We start from the raw sequence: 15,442 nt of genomic DNA on the forward strand, positions 1-15,442 counted from the left end.
TTCCCCAAAAATCTGAGTGAAGAACTTCCCCTTGACACTCAGTCTAGAGATGTGTCTCTAACTCATTTTACTCCAGGTGAGAAATTGGGATATTACTGAAAACACAAGCACTTAAAGGATCAGAGACTGAAACCTCCTCCTCTTCACGTTCACCTGGCGACACCTGCAGACACCCTGACACCAGCTCCAGGTCCTGGCCTCCCCAGGACTTTTTGAATTCACCACTTTCACTGCACCAGTTCCTGATCATTTCAGCAGCACAAGGGAAGAACCACCCCTCTGCCAGAAAATTCTCCCACTCCATCAGAAATGCTACAACTCTGAAAGCAATGTTTTTTGGTAATTACACATTTAAATGAGTTGTTTTAAGTGTGGAGACTCATTCATCAAGGCAGACCTGAGCTTCTCAAAGCATTTCATCCTGTTCTCTCTGTATCAGTGTCCAAATCTGGTGCCTCACTCAGCAGGTGGTAGGTGCAGTCATGGAGGTGGGGGGGAATCTCCATGGGAGCCCACTGACCTCTGTGAAGTTACTGTGAAACTACGAGCAGAAACAGGCCTGTCCCCAAGGAGCAGGATATCCTATATTCACCAAAACCAAATAATCTGTCCCAGTTATTTCCCCACACTCTTGACATAGATGCCACTCCCTGAACCTGCGGGTCTCCCCCTGCAGACACTCAACACAAGCAAGAAGGAAATCAAGCACACAGCTTTCAACTTTCACATGCTTACAGCCAGTTTGGCTCTGCCATTCCCTGCTCCTTGGGGAGCCTCCACTGAAGTTATGCAGATAAGGCTGCTAAACCAGCCTCCCCCCGGACTGAGTTCTCCATTCTGACCCATGCCCTAAAGCCACATTAATATCTGGGACTCCTTCCAGACCACCCCCCACCCCCAGCATCAAATGGTCAGTGCTGTACCCGCTTGTCCTAGTGAAGTTAGCAAGGCTTCAGGACAGCCCAAGCTTTGTAGGGTTGTTCACACTTGTGAAACACCTACAGAGGGCTCAATGGCTCAAAATAGCCTTTAATTTTATGTCTAAGTGCTGCCCTTCACAGTGCATTAAAAGAGAAGAGAAATCGCATAGAACAAAACGAAACAAAAAAAGAAACATTCCCACTTGTCTTTGAAAAACTGTTAGGGAAGTGAATAGCTTTTAATGCGTAACGAGCATCCACGTTGTTCAGAGAACTTTGGAAACCTTCACCATTAATTTAATCTTCTTTTTCTCCCCCCTTGGATCAATAGAAAGATTTTCTACGGATACAATTTCAGACTCTTGTTCACTGTTAATTTTCCCTCTGTATCCATTTCAGCATCTTCCTCCTAGATTTTGTCAGTCACTGCCACAGAGATTCAGTAAGGCTGTCTTGTAATCGCCACTGGTGTCATCCTGACAGGAGGGAAAAAAAAAAAACAAAGAAAAAAAAAAGGTGAGTTCCTCTGCACGCTCTGAGTGATGACTTTGTCAGTCTGTGAGGTACGTCCACACAGGAAAAGGACTTTGGAAAGAGCAAGCGAGGCTTCAGCAGAGTTACTGCCAGCTGACACACCATCAAAAGCGAACGGAGAAATGAGGCTTGTAGCTGCCACCTGAAATAACATGTATCAAGTCCAATTCTTTTCTTTGGAATGCAGGTGAGCAATTGATCATGGCTCCATCCCACAGAGCAGCACAGACAAAGTCAGCATGAACGAGAGCAACCAAGCTTGTTGTGTTCAGATTTTATGTCCCTGGTATTTGTGTAGCATTCTCTCTTCTACAGGGAAAGAGAGGGCAATATAGTTAGCCCTGACATATGATATTTTTTTAAAAGCCACAAATATGGTCATTTTGATCTAGAGAAGCACTACAGAGAATACCACTAGCTAAAAAATTTGCTCCCTTTGAATGTTTGGTGACGACAGGTGTAAAGCCAGTTCCAGTTCTCAGAAGGAATGAATATTCCGTGCAGACCCTTGAAGACTGATCATTAATCAACATGACAGACACTGACAGTACAAATTAGAAGAAAAGGCCTTCATTACAGAACCAGACTTCCCATGGGGACTGCTGAGGATAGGGCTTCTGTGCCATTTGCACCGGGGGAGAGGAATGTCCTGGAGTCCTTAGGACAAATGGTAAAACCCAGCATTTCAGCCCTAACAGGGGAGGGTCATTCACTCAGAGCTGAGACTCAGACCTCAGAAGCTACAATAGGTTTAGAAAGGGAACCTTGTCAAAGCATATCTTACCACAGTATAGACCAGGCCTTCGCCTGGGATGAGTCAGTTTAAAAAAAAAAAAAACAAAAACAAACCACACAACAAAAAACCAAAGACAAACCAAAACCACCAAAACACCAACAGCACTGTTTTGACTTATACGGCACTGGCTTGACATAGTTAATGACGAGAGAGAGAGAGGAGAAAACAGCACAGCTGTGTGGGAAAGGTATAACAGGCAGGATTAAATGAATCTAGATTCATCTAGGAGATCATGAAGTGCACAGATACAGAGTCTGGTCCATGAAAAACCTGGAGCAGTCTCTCCTCAGGTTTGGCTCTGCCCAAGTCACTTACAGAGCATACGATCTGACTCACCTTTCAGGCATGTGTGTCTCCCAAGGAGCTGATTGTTAATAGGCCTAATGAAGAAGAGCTATGATCTTAGCAGAATTACATTACTGAAAACAACCATGGAAGCATCCCACAGTGCTGGACAGGTTAGGAACGTACAGATGTGATGGCTAAGAACCATCATATGAACATGTTGCTTACCAGAATCATACTGGAGAGAGACTTTCCTGCAATACGCTTGAATTCAACCTTTATAAGATTTAAGTCAACTTCACTTCGAGAAACGATCACCCTAATAAGAGTCCCATCACGGGTGCCAGCCCCCTGCAATAACAGATATATCAGTCTGTGGTGTTAGTTGGTGTTCAAGGGATAAGCCGTTGCAAACTGGTCCAGGACGGGAGGAGTCAGCTTTCAAACATCGCTTGGCACATGTTCTGCAGCACATCTGCTTCTCCTTCTAGAAGCCCAATCCCCACCCCGCCCTGCCAGGGGCCACTGTCAATACCACAAGCCCACCATGGAAGTGTGCTGTAAGTCTTTGTACATGTCAAATGCAAAAGCAGACATGCTCCAGAGTTGGAAGTGGGCACTGAATACATGTTGTCCTTCTGCAGCACCACCCATACAACACTTGGCTTCAACCAATATTGTTTAATCACTCATAGGAAAATTAAGATCACACGGGTAACAAAAATAATCACTCATCTCAGCTTTCCACAAAGTTGGGTGAGCTGACATTTTTTACGTATCAGTTGAGAGTTACAGGGGCACAATCTGCAGATGCCTTACATGTCCCCGGTTGGAACTCTTTCATTTATACTGCCATGGGGAGAACTACTTCCTTAAAAGAAAATATTGTGGTTCAGTCCGTTAAGTTAACATTATGGGCAAAATTCTACCATGATCAGCCTCCTAGAAAAGCATCTTCCAGAAGTTTTGTCCATGTTCCAGAAGGTGGGACTAGGCTCCTTGCAGACTCCTAAGTCAGAAAAGCCTGACTCCCTTGGTATCTCAGGCTTAAAGGGTACTCCTCTACCCAAGGTGTCTGAAGGGATTCTGATATTACTTGCAGCAATGGCACTAAACTTACTGGATTTCACCAAAGCTTTGTCTCTTCTATTTTGAATTGGTGGAAGCCAGGTTACAAGCTAAGTCCAGTCTGAAAACAAGTATGTTACAATGAAGAGCCTTACCTTCAAAGCGTCGTACAGCCTCTCTGCAAAGTAGCAACGAATGTTCCTGGTGCATTTCACTAGGCATACAAAAAGGCTCAGTGAGAATCAACGGTAATTCCAGTCCAGCGCAGCAGGTAGCAGAGATTCAACATGCTTTCCATTAATTCAGTGTGCCCCTGGGATTCTCCGAGTTTATCCCACCTAAGAAGTACCCCTTACTACCTACTAGATACCCTTATAAAGTAGATCCATCCCATAACAGTCAGCTGCTGCAGGAGAAAAGGCATCAGAGTCAGACAAAAGAAAGGGAAACGTAGCCACTCTTACCAATAGCCAGCATGGCATCCTCAAGTGAACCATTAGTTTCACTCTTGATAGAGTCTTCTATGCTCTTACCAGCCAGTTTCTCGTATTCTTCAAACACTGTTTGAAACACAAAACCCCTTCAATTTTTTGCCAAGCAACTGCTCAGTCATTTTGTGCACAATATTTACAGGTATGGCTCGGACGAAAACACAGATCCTGCTAAAGCAATGGCCACATTTGCACCAACTTCAGGAGGCTTTAGTCAAGCCCAGAAATCAGCTACGAAAATGGACGGCAACATTCGCAAAAACCCAACCCATCCACAGGTCTTAACTCCCTGCAAGTTCAGTCACCTCATATTCATTTGGAAATCTGACCCTTCATTGCTGTCTTTAAACACAGAAAAGAAGCAGACAACAGAAGGTTAAGCACAGGTCCATCATTCGGTCTTGTGTTTGTTGATGTCACTAGCTTCAGGAGCCAAAACAAAATAAAATTAAGTATAGGACTATGCTGTGCATGGTACTTGGACTTTAAAACGATGGCAAAAGTTTGGGAAAACTTACTATTTCAACCACATTTTTTTAAAAAAACAACTCAGAAAAGACGAGCAAAACACAGGTGCAGATTCCAAGATATTTGAACTCCCACATTAACAAAATCTCAGGAACAGAGTTGTTGTTCACCTTATACACTCTGGGTACTCTGGGGTTCAGAATTACAGATCTCAATTTGATTCCTAGCTTTCAGACTAACAAAGAAGAAAAACTCCTGTGTGAGGGACTGGATGTCTTAATGAAGTTTGCTCGGCACTGAAGATCAGATACCTAAACATTAACACTCAGATACTTTGGGGAAAGGCAATGCCACAGAATAGACAGATGGATGCAGCCTTCTCAACTCAGGCCTACTCCCCACATTAAAAACAAACAAATTAACTGCAACAATTGCAGTCATGTTTTAAAGATAAACAATTACAGGCAGCTGTAGCACAGAGGAAATTACTTACACGGTGATACAGTAGGTCCCAAAGATTGCTTTCGTCCTGACAACAACTAGTTGAAATTCAGTTCTTAAGGGCAGACACAGCCAAAGACGAGACCACTTGTTTTCTAAGTGACACTGGGAGATTAAATTTGAACCACAAGGGGGAGCTGGCCTCCAGGGCCTAGAAAACAGCCTGGGAAGACACCGGCTTGAAAAAACTCAGGCATACCTAATTTATCACCAGCTAAATTTACCAGTTTAGGCGCAGCTGATTTACACGGTACTTGATATGCTTAGATTCAGCTGACATAACAAGATCTGTTAGTCAAAGCATCGGACTGCCTCGGAAGTCTTGAGGTGACAAGCCAGGCCTCTGCTGCACAGGGCAGCAGGAAGCCCAGGGTTTCCCTTAGCTGGATCTGGGTTAGCGTCTTCCTCTCAGAAGCTTCTGATGCCCTCAGAAGAACCTGGGGCAGACAGGCAGGGTGCACCCCATGGTTCTCCAGCAGTGAATAACCAGCTACGTTTTGTTGATTTTTCGGTTCCCAGAAGAACCCATGTCAAAGGAGTCATAGGTCTGTCCACTGCACGCTCCTGCCTGGTTAGAAGGCAACTCTGTCTCCTTCAGTTCATAAGAACAGCTATAACACCCAGCCATCACCAATGTATAAGGACTCCTAGATAAGCCACTTGATTTTTTGGCAGCACTAAGCCTTCATAGATTTTCATGAAAGCTGCTGGCAGCTTTTGATTGCTGGATGACAAAGGATTAGGAGACAGACTGAAGTACCTATTTCTAACCGCCCATCTTTCCCAGCTGTAGCGCTGCCTCTTCTTTTTGGCAAGAGTGATGACTCATTTCAGAGGCCTGGGAATATGGACTCTGCTCCATACCTTTCAGCAAGTGTATGGCACTCCTTGTGCACAAGATGGTGATGAACTGCATCTCGTCAGTGCCACGTATCTTCTCCCCAGCAGCATAGAGAGTCTGCAATTTAACACATAATTGTTAGAGAGGCGTTCTGTGTGTGCAGCTGGTAAAGGAACAGAGTTTGGCTTAAGGCAGTGCTAGGGTAAAGGGGTTTGAAGTAACCTAAAACACTGTGTGAATTAGACTCTCCCAGAATGGTTGATTATGAAAACCCTTGACCATGTCTTCCAGTCAAATTGGAGCAGCCACTACCTCCACCCTTTCCAGCCCTCCTGCAGCAGCTGGAGCAGCCAACAACACTCTTGAGGTTTCTTCTCTGTTCTTTGGTGTCCCACCCCACCATAATCATAATCTTTCACGTGTCAAAAGCAGCTGAGCCCAGCTTTTTTGGAGCTTTTGCTCCTCTTTGGAACTGCAAGGCTTAGCAGTGGAGACAAAATTGAAGAACCCCAAGTTGCTCCTGCTTGAAGACCACTCCTCCCCAGACTATTGGGGATCCAGTCCTCTGCTGACCAGAGCTCTGCTGCCCACTGAAGTTCAAGAGAGGTGGGATGCAGGCATACGACTGATCACAGGCATTTGAGAGTACCTCTGCATCCTGGTGAGCCAGCGCTGTGTCCACGTAGAGAGTGGCATTGTCCCTCTCACCCTGTGAGAAGAAAAAGAAAGGTAGCCATTTTGTCTCATGAAGATTCTTCCATATTTAAGGATCACAGCGTACATTCTGGGCAAAGACTGATTATCCTCAGCTATCTATTTCTGCGGAGTCAAGCAGTAATGTTTCAGACAGCACGAGGGCTAACTCCTTCACTGAAAGGCACCAAAATCAGTCACATGAAGCACAGCCAAAAAAAATCACGAAGTTATTCTGCTGCTGGGCAGGAAAATTTTGAAAATTTGATAGGATAAATGTATTCAAACACACTCAGCATTGAAGACACAGACATTGGAAGAGTGGGAAATCATAGTGGAGGGGCACTGTTTTCTAAGAATGTTGTAGAGTGCGATGGCTTTACACATATGTAAAAGGGAGGTGTCTCCCTGCAGCGGAGCTGAGTGTAAGTTCCCAGCTGTCTTACTGCTGCTAAGGGAGGGGGTTTTCCTGCCTCAGTCACATTGAAGCTGAAACATAGATCCAGTCCAAGTGACATGTTTGTCTCTGCAGTTTATCTGGAGATCATGACTGTATTGCCTCTTGTATTGTATGCCTTCACCAAAAAAGAAGGGAAAAATGCGAAGATCATTATACCCTCATTTCTCTTCTCTAGCATTACCTGAAGAAGGCAAACCAGAATCTGTTCCAAGTAGCCACTTGTTTCCGATTTTATGTCTTCTTCCAGATCAGAACCGTACTCTACCCAAGGAAAAGAGAAGGACAAGGGAAGGATTTGTTATTTGGGTGATATATTCAGGATATTACCAGTCACCTAGAGGACACACAATAGCCTGACACTAGTCAAAAAGGTCGCTAGGGAAAGAAACCAAATAGGTCAGCTCACACCCCCAGTGATACCCAGGTCAGGCATTTGCATCCAACGGAGTCACTAGCTCCACTGATGTCCAAGGCATAAACACAGAGCTAATGTTAGAGATAAAGTTTAGGGGACCAAAGAGACACCAAATTGTTACAAATACATTTTTGATAAATTCCCATCTAAGAGCATATTTAAAGGGGAGAAAAAGCCAAGTCCACAGCTATAGTTTTGTTTGCATTCTGACAATAGCTGGTGTGGCCAAGCTGAACCAAATTTGTGATTTGCTGACTTTTTCCTCTAGCTGGATGGAGAGTTAGAAAGGGATTTTCAAATTCTGTCTGCATAGCCATGTTCTGTTTGCCAGGCTGAAAGGAGAGTTAGGTTGCACCTTCTTGCTTTTAAAAATCCCACTTTCCTGCTGCCAGTGCTAGTTGGTAACACCATTCCTGCTGCACAATCAGGCAGTCACACATTGCTCTGACCACACAATTAGAGCCCCAGGTACTTCACCTTCTTTGTACGCCTTGATTATCTCTTTAATCTGCGCTTTTGTCCGGGATGCCAGGATCTCTATGATAACATCTTCACTTGTTCCTATACCCTTTAATAGAAAACATAGTGGAGGGATAAAGGTGGGGAAAGGTATCTAGTCATGAAGTGTAATTTATTGCTAGAGCAGTATGGTTAAGGGAGGAGTCAGATGGCAATAAAGCGTTAGGCTGTATGCTGAGCTGTGAGAAACTGTCAGGATGAAAGCTGGAGGCATAAAGCACCTTTGGTTTCAACACGGTTTGTTTTACTGAGGTACCTGATTCACTTCTGCAATGCATTTCTGGATCTGAATCTTTGCCGACAGACAGTGTTAGAGGGATACGATTCTATGATATGGGTTGACCAACGCTTGCCTAGTCAGTTCATTTTGATAGACCTCTCTGCATCCGAAACTTGAAAAGATACTGTATCAATAGGTAGAATCTCAGCCGATGCCAGGCTGACCCTGGCACCATCACTCCTTGATTTCTTAAAGGTTTCTTGTCTCAGGTTGGGAACCAGGGCAATAGCTTTGTGTCATTGAGCTCCATTCATAAGGGACACCGCAGAAACCAGCAAAGAGATGATTAACTGAAAACCGTCATCTGTGGATGTTCATTCCTTGCCAAAGCTGAGTTTAGTTTTGCTGTTGCCTTCCCAAGGCTCTACACGACATGTTTGTACAGAGACTCTCATACACCCCTAAGAAAAGCAGCATTTCCCTCCAGATATGCATTAATAGCACAATTAACTATTTCATTAGGAATGAAACGAACACCGGATCCGTGCTGCTACTTAAGTATCAGCATGCAATTTGCTTACCTTCATGGCATCGTGGAGCTCCTTGGCATCATACTTGAATGGGGAGTACATGAGAGCTACAATGAGCCTCTCAAAGTTGCCACTCAGTTCAGACTTCAGGCTTTCAATCAGATCCTGTTGAACATGCATCACACAGTTACATAGAAAGCCTCAGAGGACATCTTTACTGCCTAGTGGTCTTTCCACCCCCATGGCCTACAGCAATGAAGCTGAATGACAGTATTGTGTTGATGGTTTATTAGGAGAGGTCCTGGGACTGCAAGAGGCACCTAACTCCAAAATGGGATTTGTGTAGGTTCTTCCACTTTCTCTGTTGTCCCATTACTCAAGCTTCTCCCTGGTAGTAATTATTTCTGCAGCAGAGTAGGGAAGATGAAAATCTCCCTCCACCCTCATTTACTCAGTGAGCAGAACCAGGCAGCTGAAGGCCTTGAGTTGAGCAAGGGATGGAGATTCACATAGTCAATTCCCAAAGCTTGCATATGAACATGCATCCAGGGCTTTTGCAGAATCAGGCACACAGTCTGAAGATAGACTTCAAACTTTCCTTTTACTATAATGCAGGTTTTTAGGGTACGACTCACCCTGTTTTAGTGGGATGCAAGCACTCTATTCATTGTCCCATACTTGCCCCCCACCCATTAGCTTCCCCTTGCATGGCAGTCCCCCTTCCAGCAAGGGTCATTGGAGACTCCTGTTTCTACGCTGACCCAAGACCCTATATTGCTCTTTCCCAATACATTTCCTTCCTTCTGCCCCTCTTTAACTGTGACTCTCAGACAACTAGCTCCAGAGTACGGCTGGTGTAAGAGTTTTCCCAATAAGAGTAAGATTTTATCAAAGACAGAGAGATAGCCACAGGAAAACATGGTTGTCAATAGCCGCAGTTTGTTTTCATTTTCAGATTTTCCAAACAACTGTAATTAAATAAGTCTAAGTTGAACTTTCTTCGGCATTTGAAATGGCCCCAAACCAAACCAATATTTTACTCAAAATGCCACTTAGAAAGGTATCAAGTTTTGTTATAGCTTTGAAAGCAATACGTTACACTTTAAGTTAAAATAGATTTTAAAAAAAATATTTCTAGTCAAAATGCAATTTACAAAAGAAATTACAGTCTTTGGTGGAAAGCCAGTTTTTACAATAAAAAAATTTCACACATTCACTCCAGGGCTTATAAACTAATATTAATCTACTTATTTGCAGAAGACCTGCGTATTGTTTACACCCTGCTTGCAGGATGAACTGTACGCCCATTTACTACATCCTGCACGCAGTGAAACAGTGACTGAATACGGCTGTGTTTTGGAAGAACCTTTCCAAACTGTCCTTTGAAGGATTTGGCAATCTGTTGACGCTGCATATTGCTCCTCTTGGTTAGGACATCAATTATAGCCTGTTCATCAGTCCCTGTGGAGAGCAACAATTAGCCATAAACACAGTGCACAGAGTAAGTTAAGACTAGTCCAAAATCCCAATTCAAGTATTCAGACAACCTTCCCTAGTTCATTGCCTTCATAATGTAGAAGTTCAAGTATGTATTGAGGAAACTTTAATTTTTAATTTTCGACGTAAAAAAATGGTATCTCTGGCTGCCATTCTCTTAAGGAATGGCTTTTAACTTGCCAATTGTAAGCAGAACATAGAATTTACACATGTGGTTGGAGTCAACTCACCAAGCCCTTTCATGGCCTTGTACAAAGTCTGAGCATCAGGTGTGGGGTCAAAGTTTAAAGCACCTGTCATGGGCTTGCCCTCTGCTTCACTCTGAAACAAGAAGAGAAATAGGGGACTTCTCACCACTGCTTTTCATCAGCTGAAGAAAAAGTATTTTGGAAAGTAAATTAGTATTATTCATTGCCTACACATGGGGAAGGCACAGAGTGGAGGGGTTGGTTCAAAGTGTCTCAGCAGAGCTCTGAAGAGAAGACAAGTTTCCTGCCTCCAACTGCCTCTACCAGCCTTCGGCTCCTGGCAGAGACATGAAGCGCAAAGCATGGCTGCAACAGTCATTAGCTGCAGGCAGGCCGGTAGAAAAAGCCGAGTGGGCTAAGACTTTCTTATTCACCTGTTAAATACAATACTTCATAACATGTATGCTATCATATTATACTGCTATTAGGAACTGCATTTCTTGGTGGTTTGGTGCAGGGTAGATTTTACCCGCAGTTTTTTGATTTCATGGAATAGTCGTGCTCTCACAGACCTTTTTTCTAGGTAGCAGATTCATTCTCCTGCTGCTGCTTCACTTGTGCACGGCTGATTTCAAATATTTCTGCTGGAAGGATTTGGGCCAAGAGACTACCTCAAAGGAAGAGATCCACCTGGAGAAGTGCAGGTTTGACATTCTCCCCTGAACCAAGGGCCAACTGCACAGGAATCCTCCAGACAGATGCCTAAGGCACTGCCAGTGCTCGAATCTCAGGGCAGAAAGACATGCTGAGACTTATTCCAGTCACCACAAGGTAGTGGGGCCATCAATCAGAACACAGGCTTAAGAGCCTGAGTCTAACAAAAGCTGTTAGTCAAGGGACTGGCTTGAATATATTGACGCATCTCTAACAATAAGGTCCTATCAACAGGTGAGTACATGAGTGATTAGTCATAGAGAGTTATCGCCACTTTATTCCAATAACGGATAGAATTTCCTTAGCAGCAGAGAGATTTAAGTTGCCCCAGGAAACTACTATATTCTCATAAATTTACTTGCAGGGATATGGTTAATATTGAACTAATGATATCAGTATGACTTGATGGATTTTTCAACAGGGGTAGCCTCAGAATCAGATAAAAAGCACCTTCAAATCAGAGCTTACGGATCAGAAGGAATCACTACTGTTGTCCCATCTGACTCGCATGACACGGACCACCAAGTGCCACCCAGTAGCCTCCTGTTATGGTGGAAATCCCTTCTGCTCTTACCTCCTGTGCAAAAGAGGACTCTACCCCTCTTCTAGAGTGTCATCCAAGTCCTCCCCAGAGAAAAAGCCTTCAAGTGATCTTTGCCAAGTAGAAAAGCTTGTGGAAATTCCCTTCAGGACCTTCATTCCTGTTTTTAATGAGAGGCTGGAAGATGAATGGCTGGTGCTCAGGAGTGCCTGTCAACAAATGCCAGGTCTAGCCTAGTGCCACAGCTGAAGCATACCCACACTGTGCTGCACAGATGCTCAGGCTGGCTCTGGGCAAACTAGCTCAGGTGTCCTTCTTGACTCTTTTACTGGTAGATACAGCTGGCGCGTGTTTGCATGCTGGCCCCTTTGCCAGCCAAGCTCTGAGAGCAGTGACAAGCAAGCAAGAGGCAATGATGGGTATCAAGAGAGGCAGTGTGTTCACCAGTCAGGAAGATCTGGAAGAGGTCTTCAGTTTGCAGAAGTTTGCTTTACAGCCAGCACAGAGACAGATTCTTGCGCTACCACAGCCTGCTCGCAGCAGAGAGAGCAGCTGCAGAGAGGACAGTAGTGTCAAGTGGAAACTTCTCACTAGATGCAGCTTTGAATCCCAATGACTACTGAGCAGCAAATTTTAGGCCATGGTGAAGCTGTCACTGCAGAAAATGCAATGACACATTAAAGCATTGCCACCCCCAAAGGTTCGTCATCAGTCTGGAACAGGAGGTTTGGCTGAGCCAGGAGGACCATTGCAAGTGCTCCATTTCTGCTCCTCCGTGAAGTCAGCCAGCACTGCCACAACTGCTCTGGAAAGCAGGTTACACTCAACCATCTGATTTTGCTCTGAAAAAGATGGACAATCCTCTCTAGCTGCATAGAAGGTCTCATGTGAAAGAAATGCTTTGGACCTGTGCCTGGTGACTCAGAGAAAGAGGGAGTGCAAAGCCGAGCTTTCATTTGGAGGCAGCGGAAACAACTTAAACAATAGTCTTTTTTGGATACTAATTCCAATAAACATTTACAGCCTATCCTGGCTCAAGCAGCGCTCTCATGACTCATGCATACGTGTTATTATCCATATATTTAATTGTTCCAGCACAGGTACAATCACAACAAGTTTCCAGAGTAACCCTGCTCAGTTTGATCTTGTTTCTCCACGTGAATTGATCCTACAATTACCCAACTGAAACTACTTGAGTCATCTGTGTAACACTCATGTGAAGATGAATAATTGGCACGAAAGCAATGGAATCAGTGTACCTTACAGCTGAGGCTCTGAAAAGTTTTACCTGTAAAATGCAGGGGAAGGGAATTAAAAGTTTTCCTACCAAAATATGTCCAAACCTAAACAGTAGCTTATTGAAAAGTTGGAATTTGTGGACAGGTGGGGTTACTTGTTTTTTATTTCATTTTTTTTCCCAGCAGAATGTTTCTGAAAAAGTTTCACATTTTTTCATACTGTTTGCTTTTGAACTCTATTTTTTTAATGAAGGGCTTGGAAAACCAAAACAATTTTCTACCATCCTTCCTTTGCCCTCTCCTCTTCATGCCTCCACCCCCTACAACACCAACAGGCAAGAGATCGCTGAGCTTTCAAGGGTTTTTCTCCTTCTCCTTTTCTCACTCTAATTTTTCAAAAGATTACCAGCTTGGGAGGGTTGTGTTGAACAGATCAGCAGAAAGGGAAAAATTAAAGTCAGAGCTTTACTCCAAGCTTTAGAAAAAGTCCGTTTTACTGTGCTAAACTTCCAAAAGGGAATAGGGAAGCAGAGGGAGACCAGCAGAAAGGAAGATTACAATTTTAATCTTTCTGGGGAAAAAAAAAAATCATGATACATTTTGAGATCAGGAAAAGTTTCCTATCTGAAGGAAAGTAGGAATTAGCTTGATCTTCCCCAGCCACCAACGTGTTTTATTTCTCCAGTTGCCACCTTGCTGTTGCAGAACTGCAAATGAGAACCTGAAAAATGGTCATGTCCATGCAAAGTGGTTTCTCACTCCTTGATGATGTATTGCACCTGAGGTAATATACACTGCGAGGCAGCTCTCCTACACTTCCAGGGCACCTTTGCTGGCACAAGGCAGCAGAGACCCCTGTGAGGCCCCCTGCTCAGCTCACCCCTTGCATGGACTGCTGAAACATGAAGCCTTCTTCACAACAAGGCAAAGGGGGGACAGAAATCTTTCCAAAGGCAACACAAAAGCAGCCAAGAGAAAGCCGGGTGCACTACCAGCAGTGGTGATGGGCAGGGGACTGGGCCAGGAAAGAAGACTTCTCTGACAGTATTCCTCCATCACATGTCTCCAGCAGGTCTCTTCTAGGCTTATTGGTATCTGGGGATAAAATCTGGGGATAAATGTGGCCATCCACATAGGCTACTGGGAGAGCTGCCAGCGATGGCAACAGAGCTATGCACATCACTAGAGCTGCCTCCTGCCTGACTCGACCCGTACTCCGGAGGCTGCCTCAGCACACCCCACAAGCATCCCCCCATCCTGCCGCATTCCCCCCAAAGCCACAAGAGTTTAAAAGAGAACATACACAGCATTTCTGGCTCCTAGCAGACAGACAGAGTATCCAAGTCCACATTGTCGTTGCAATATTAAAAACCCACCAAGGAAAGAGACACTGCGGCTTGACCACATCTGCCTCTGTGACAACAGCCTGCCAGCGCAACTGGGGACCAAACCGGGGACAGGCCAGTGCCCAGAAGAGAAGAAGAGAAGGGAGCAGATGAAAAGCCTGCAGCTTTCAGACCTAACGCAGACCTCAGCTGTGTTACTTTGCTGCTCCCCAGTACTGTCTCCCCACGCACAAAGGCACACAAACACCCCCTGCCCCACTCCCAACTGAAGGGCCAGGGAGAGCCTGCTCTTCCTCTTAAAGCCAGCTGTCACCTTAACACCTTCCTTAACTAAGGTTTTGGAAGTGCTGGAAGCTAATTTTACAGTCAGAAAAATCAGTAAATAGGTCTGGCTGATTTTTAAAGGGAAACATTTAATACCCACACAGAGCCTGATGCAACTTATTAAGTTGAGGTGTTTTACTTCAGTATTTCGTCTACTTACCCAGGCCCTCCACCATGCCATTGCCGTCTCAGTAGTGATACCTGGGTCTGTTGGAGAAGAAAACCACACATATCACACCTCACAGTTCAAGAAACTGAGATATGAAGGGGGTAGGGGGAGAAAAGAAAGAAAGAAAAATTATTTTCAAAAAACTTACCACAAGAAAATTGGAATAACTGTACTCCTCAGGAGGCTTATTCCCTCTGGAAGCTGCAGAACGTAACTGGCCACTCTGTGCTGGGAACACGCAGGTATAAACCACCCTTATCTACAAATTCCGCGGGGAAACGCCTTCAGACATGGCTCAACCTGTTTTTCACACAAGATCTCACAGGGAGAGATTAAATTGCTTAATAAACCAGGCTTCCTTTGTGAGGAGCCCTACATTCAACCCCATTGACTAAAGCTCATTGTAATTTTTCCACTCCGTCTCCCCACACACACCCTTCCCTGCTAACATTTTGGCCTCTGGCACCAACACAAAATGTAAATTACAACCAGGTAATTTCTCCACTAAGACTCGGCGAGCTCTGCTACAACAGAATCAGCCACTCGCTCATTATTACGGACTCCCTCTATCTCTACCAATCTGGAAAACAGCAAAACAGGACTCTAGGAACTTAACAAACACTCCTCTACTTCCCTTCCTTCAAAAAAACTAATTTAAAAAAAAAAAACAACAAAACAACAAAC

General features: G+C 44.4%; 1 protein-coding gene across 1 annotated transcript; it reads right to left on the reverse strand.

Moving 5' to 3' along the window:
• Positions 1–1,131: 1,131 nt before the first annotated feature.
• Positions 1,132–15,193, reverse strand: ANXA8L1 (annexin A8 like 1). Its single transcript, XM_074592551.1, has 13 exons — positions 14,907–15,193; positions 14,750–14,796; positions 10,469–10,559; positions 10,108–10,202; positions 8,793–8,906; positions 7,950–8,040; positions 7,239–7,318; positions 6,554–6,613; positions 5,928–6,021; positions 4,068–4,163; positions 3,759–3,817; positions 2,764–2,886; positions 1,132–1,396 (listed from the first exon to the last, which is right to left on the reverse strand). Exons 2-13 carry the CDS (start codon positions 14,768–14,770, stop codon positions 1,340–1,342), a joined length of 981 nt encoding a protein of 326 aa, XP_074448652.1. The 5' UTR covers positions 14,771–14,796; positions 14,907–15,193; the 3' UTR covers positions 1,132–1,339.
• Between the last annotated feature and the right edge of the window lie 249 nt (positions 15,194–15,442).

Source organism: Larus michahellis, chromosome 6, assembly GCF_964199755.1.
Source record: "Larus michahellis chromosome 6, bLarMic1.1, whole genome shotgun sequence".
Taxonomy (NCBI): Eukaryota; Metazoa; Chordata; class Aves; order Charadriiformes; family Laridae; genus Larus; species Larus michahellis.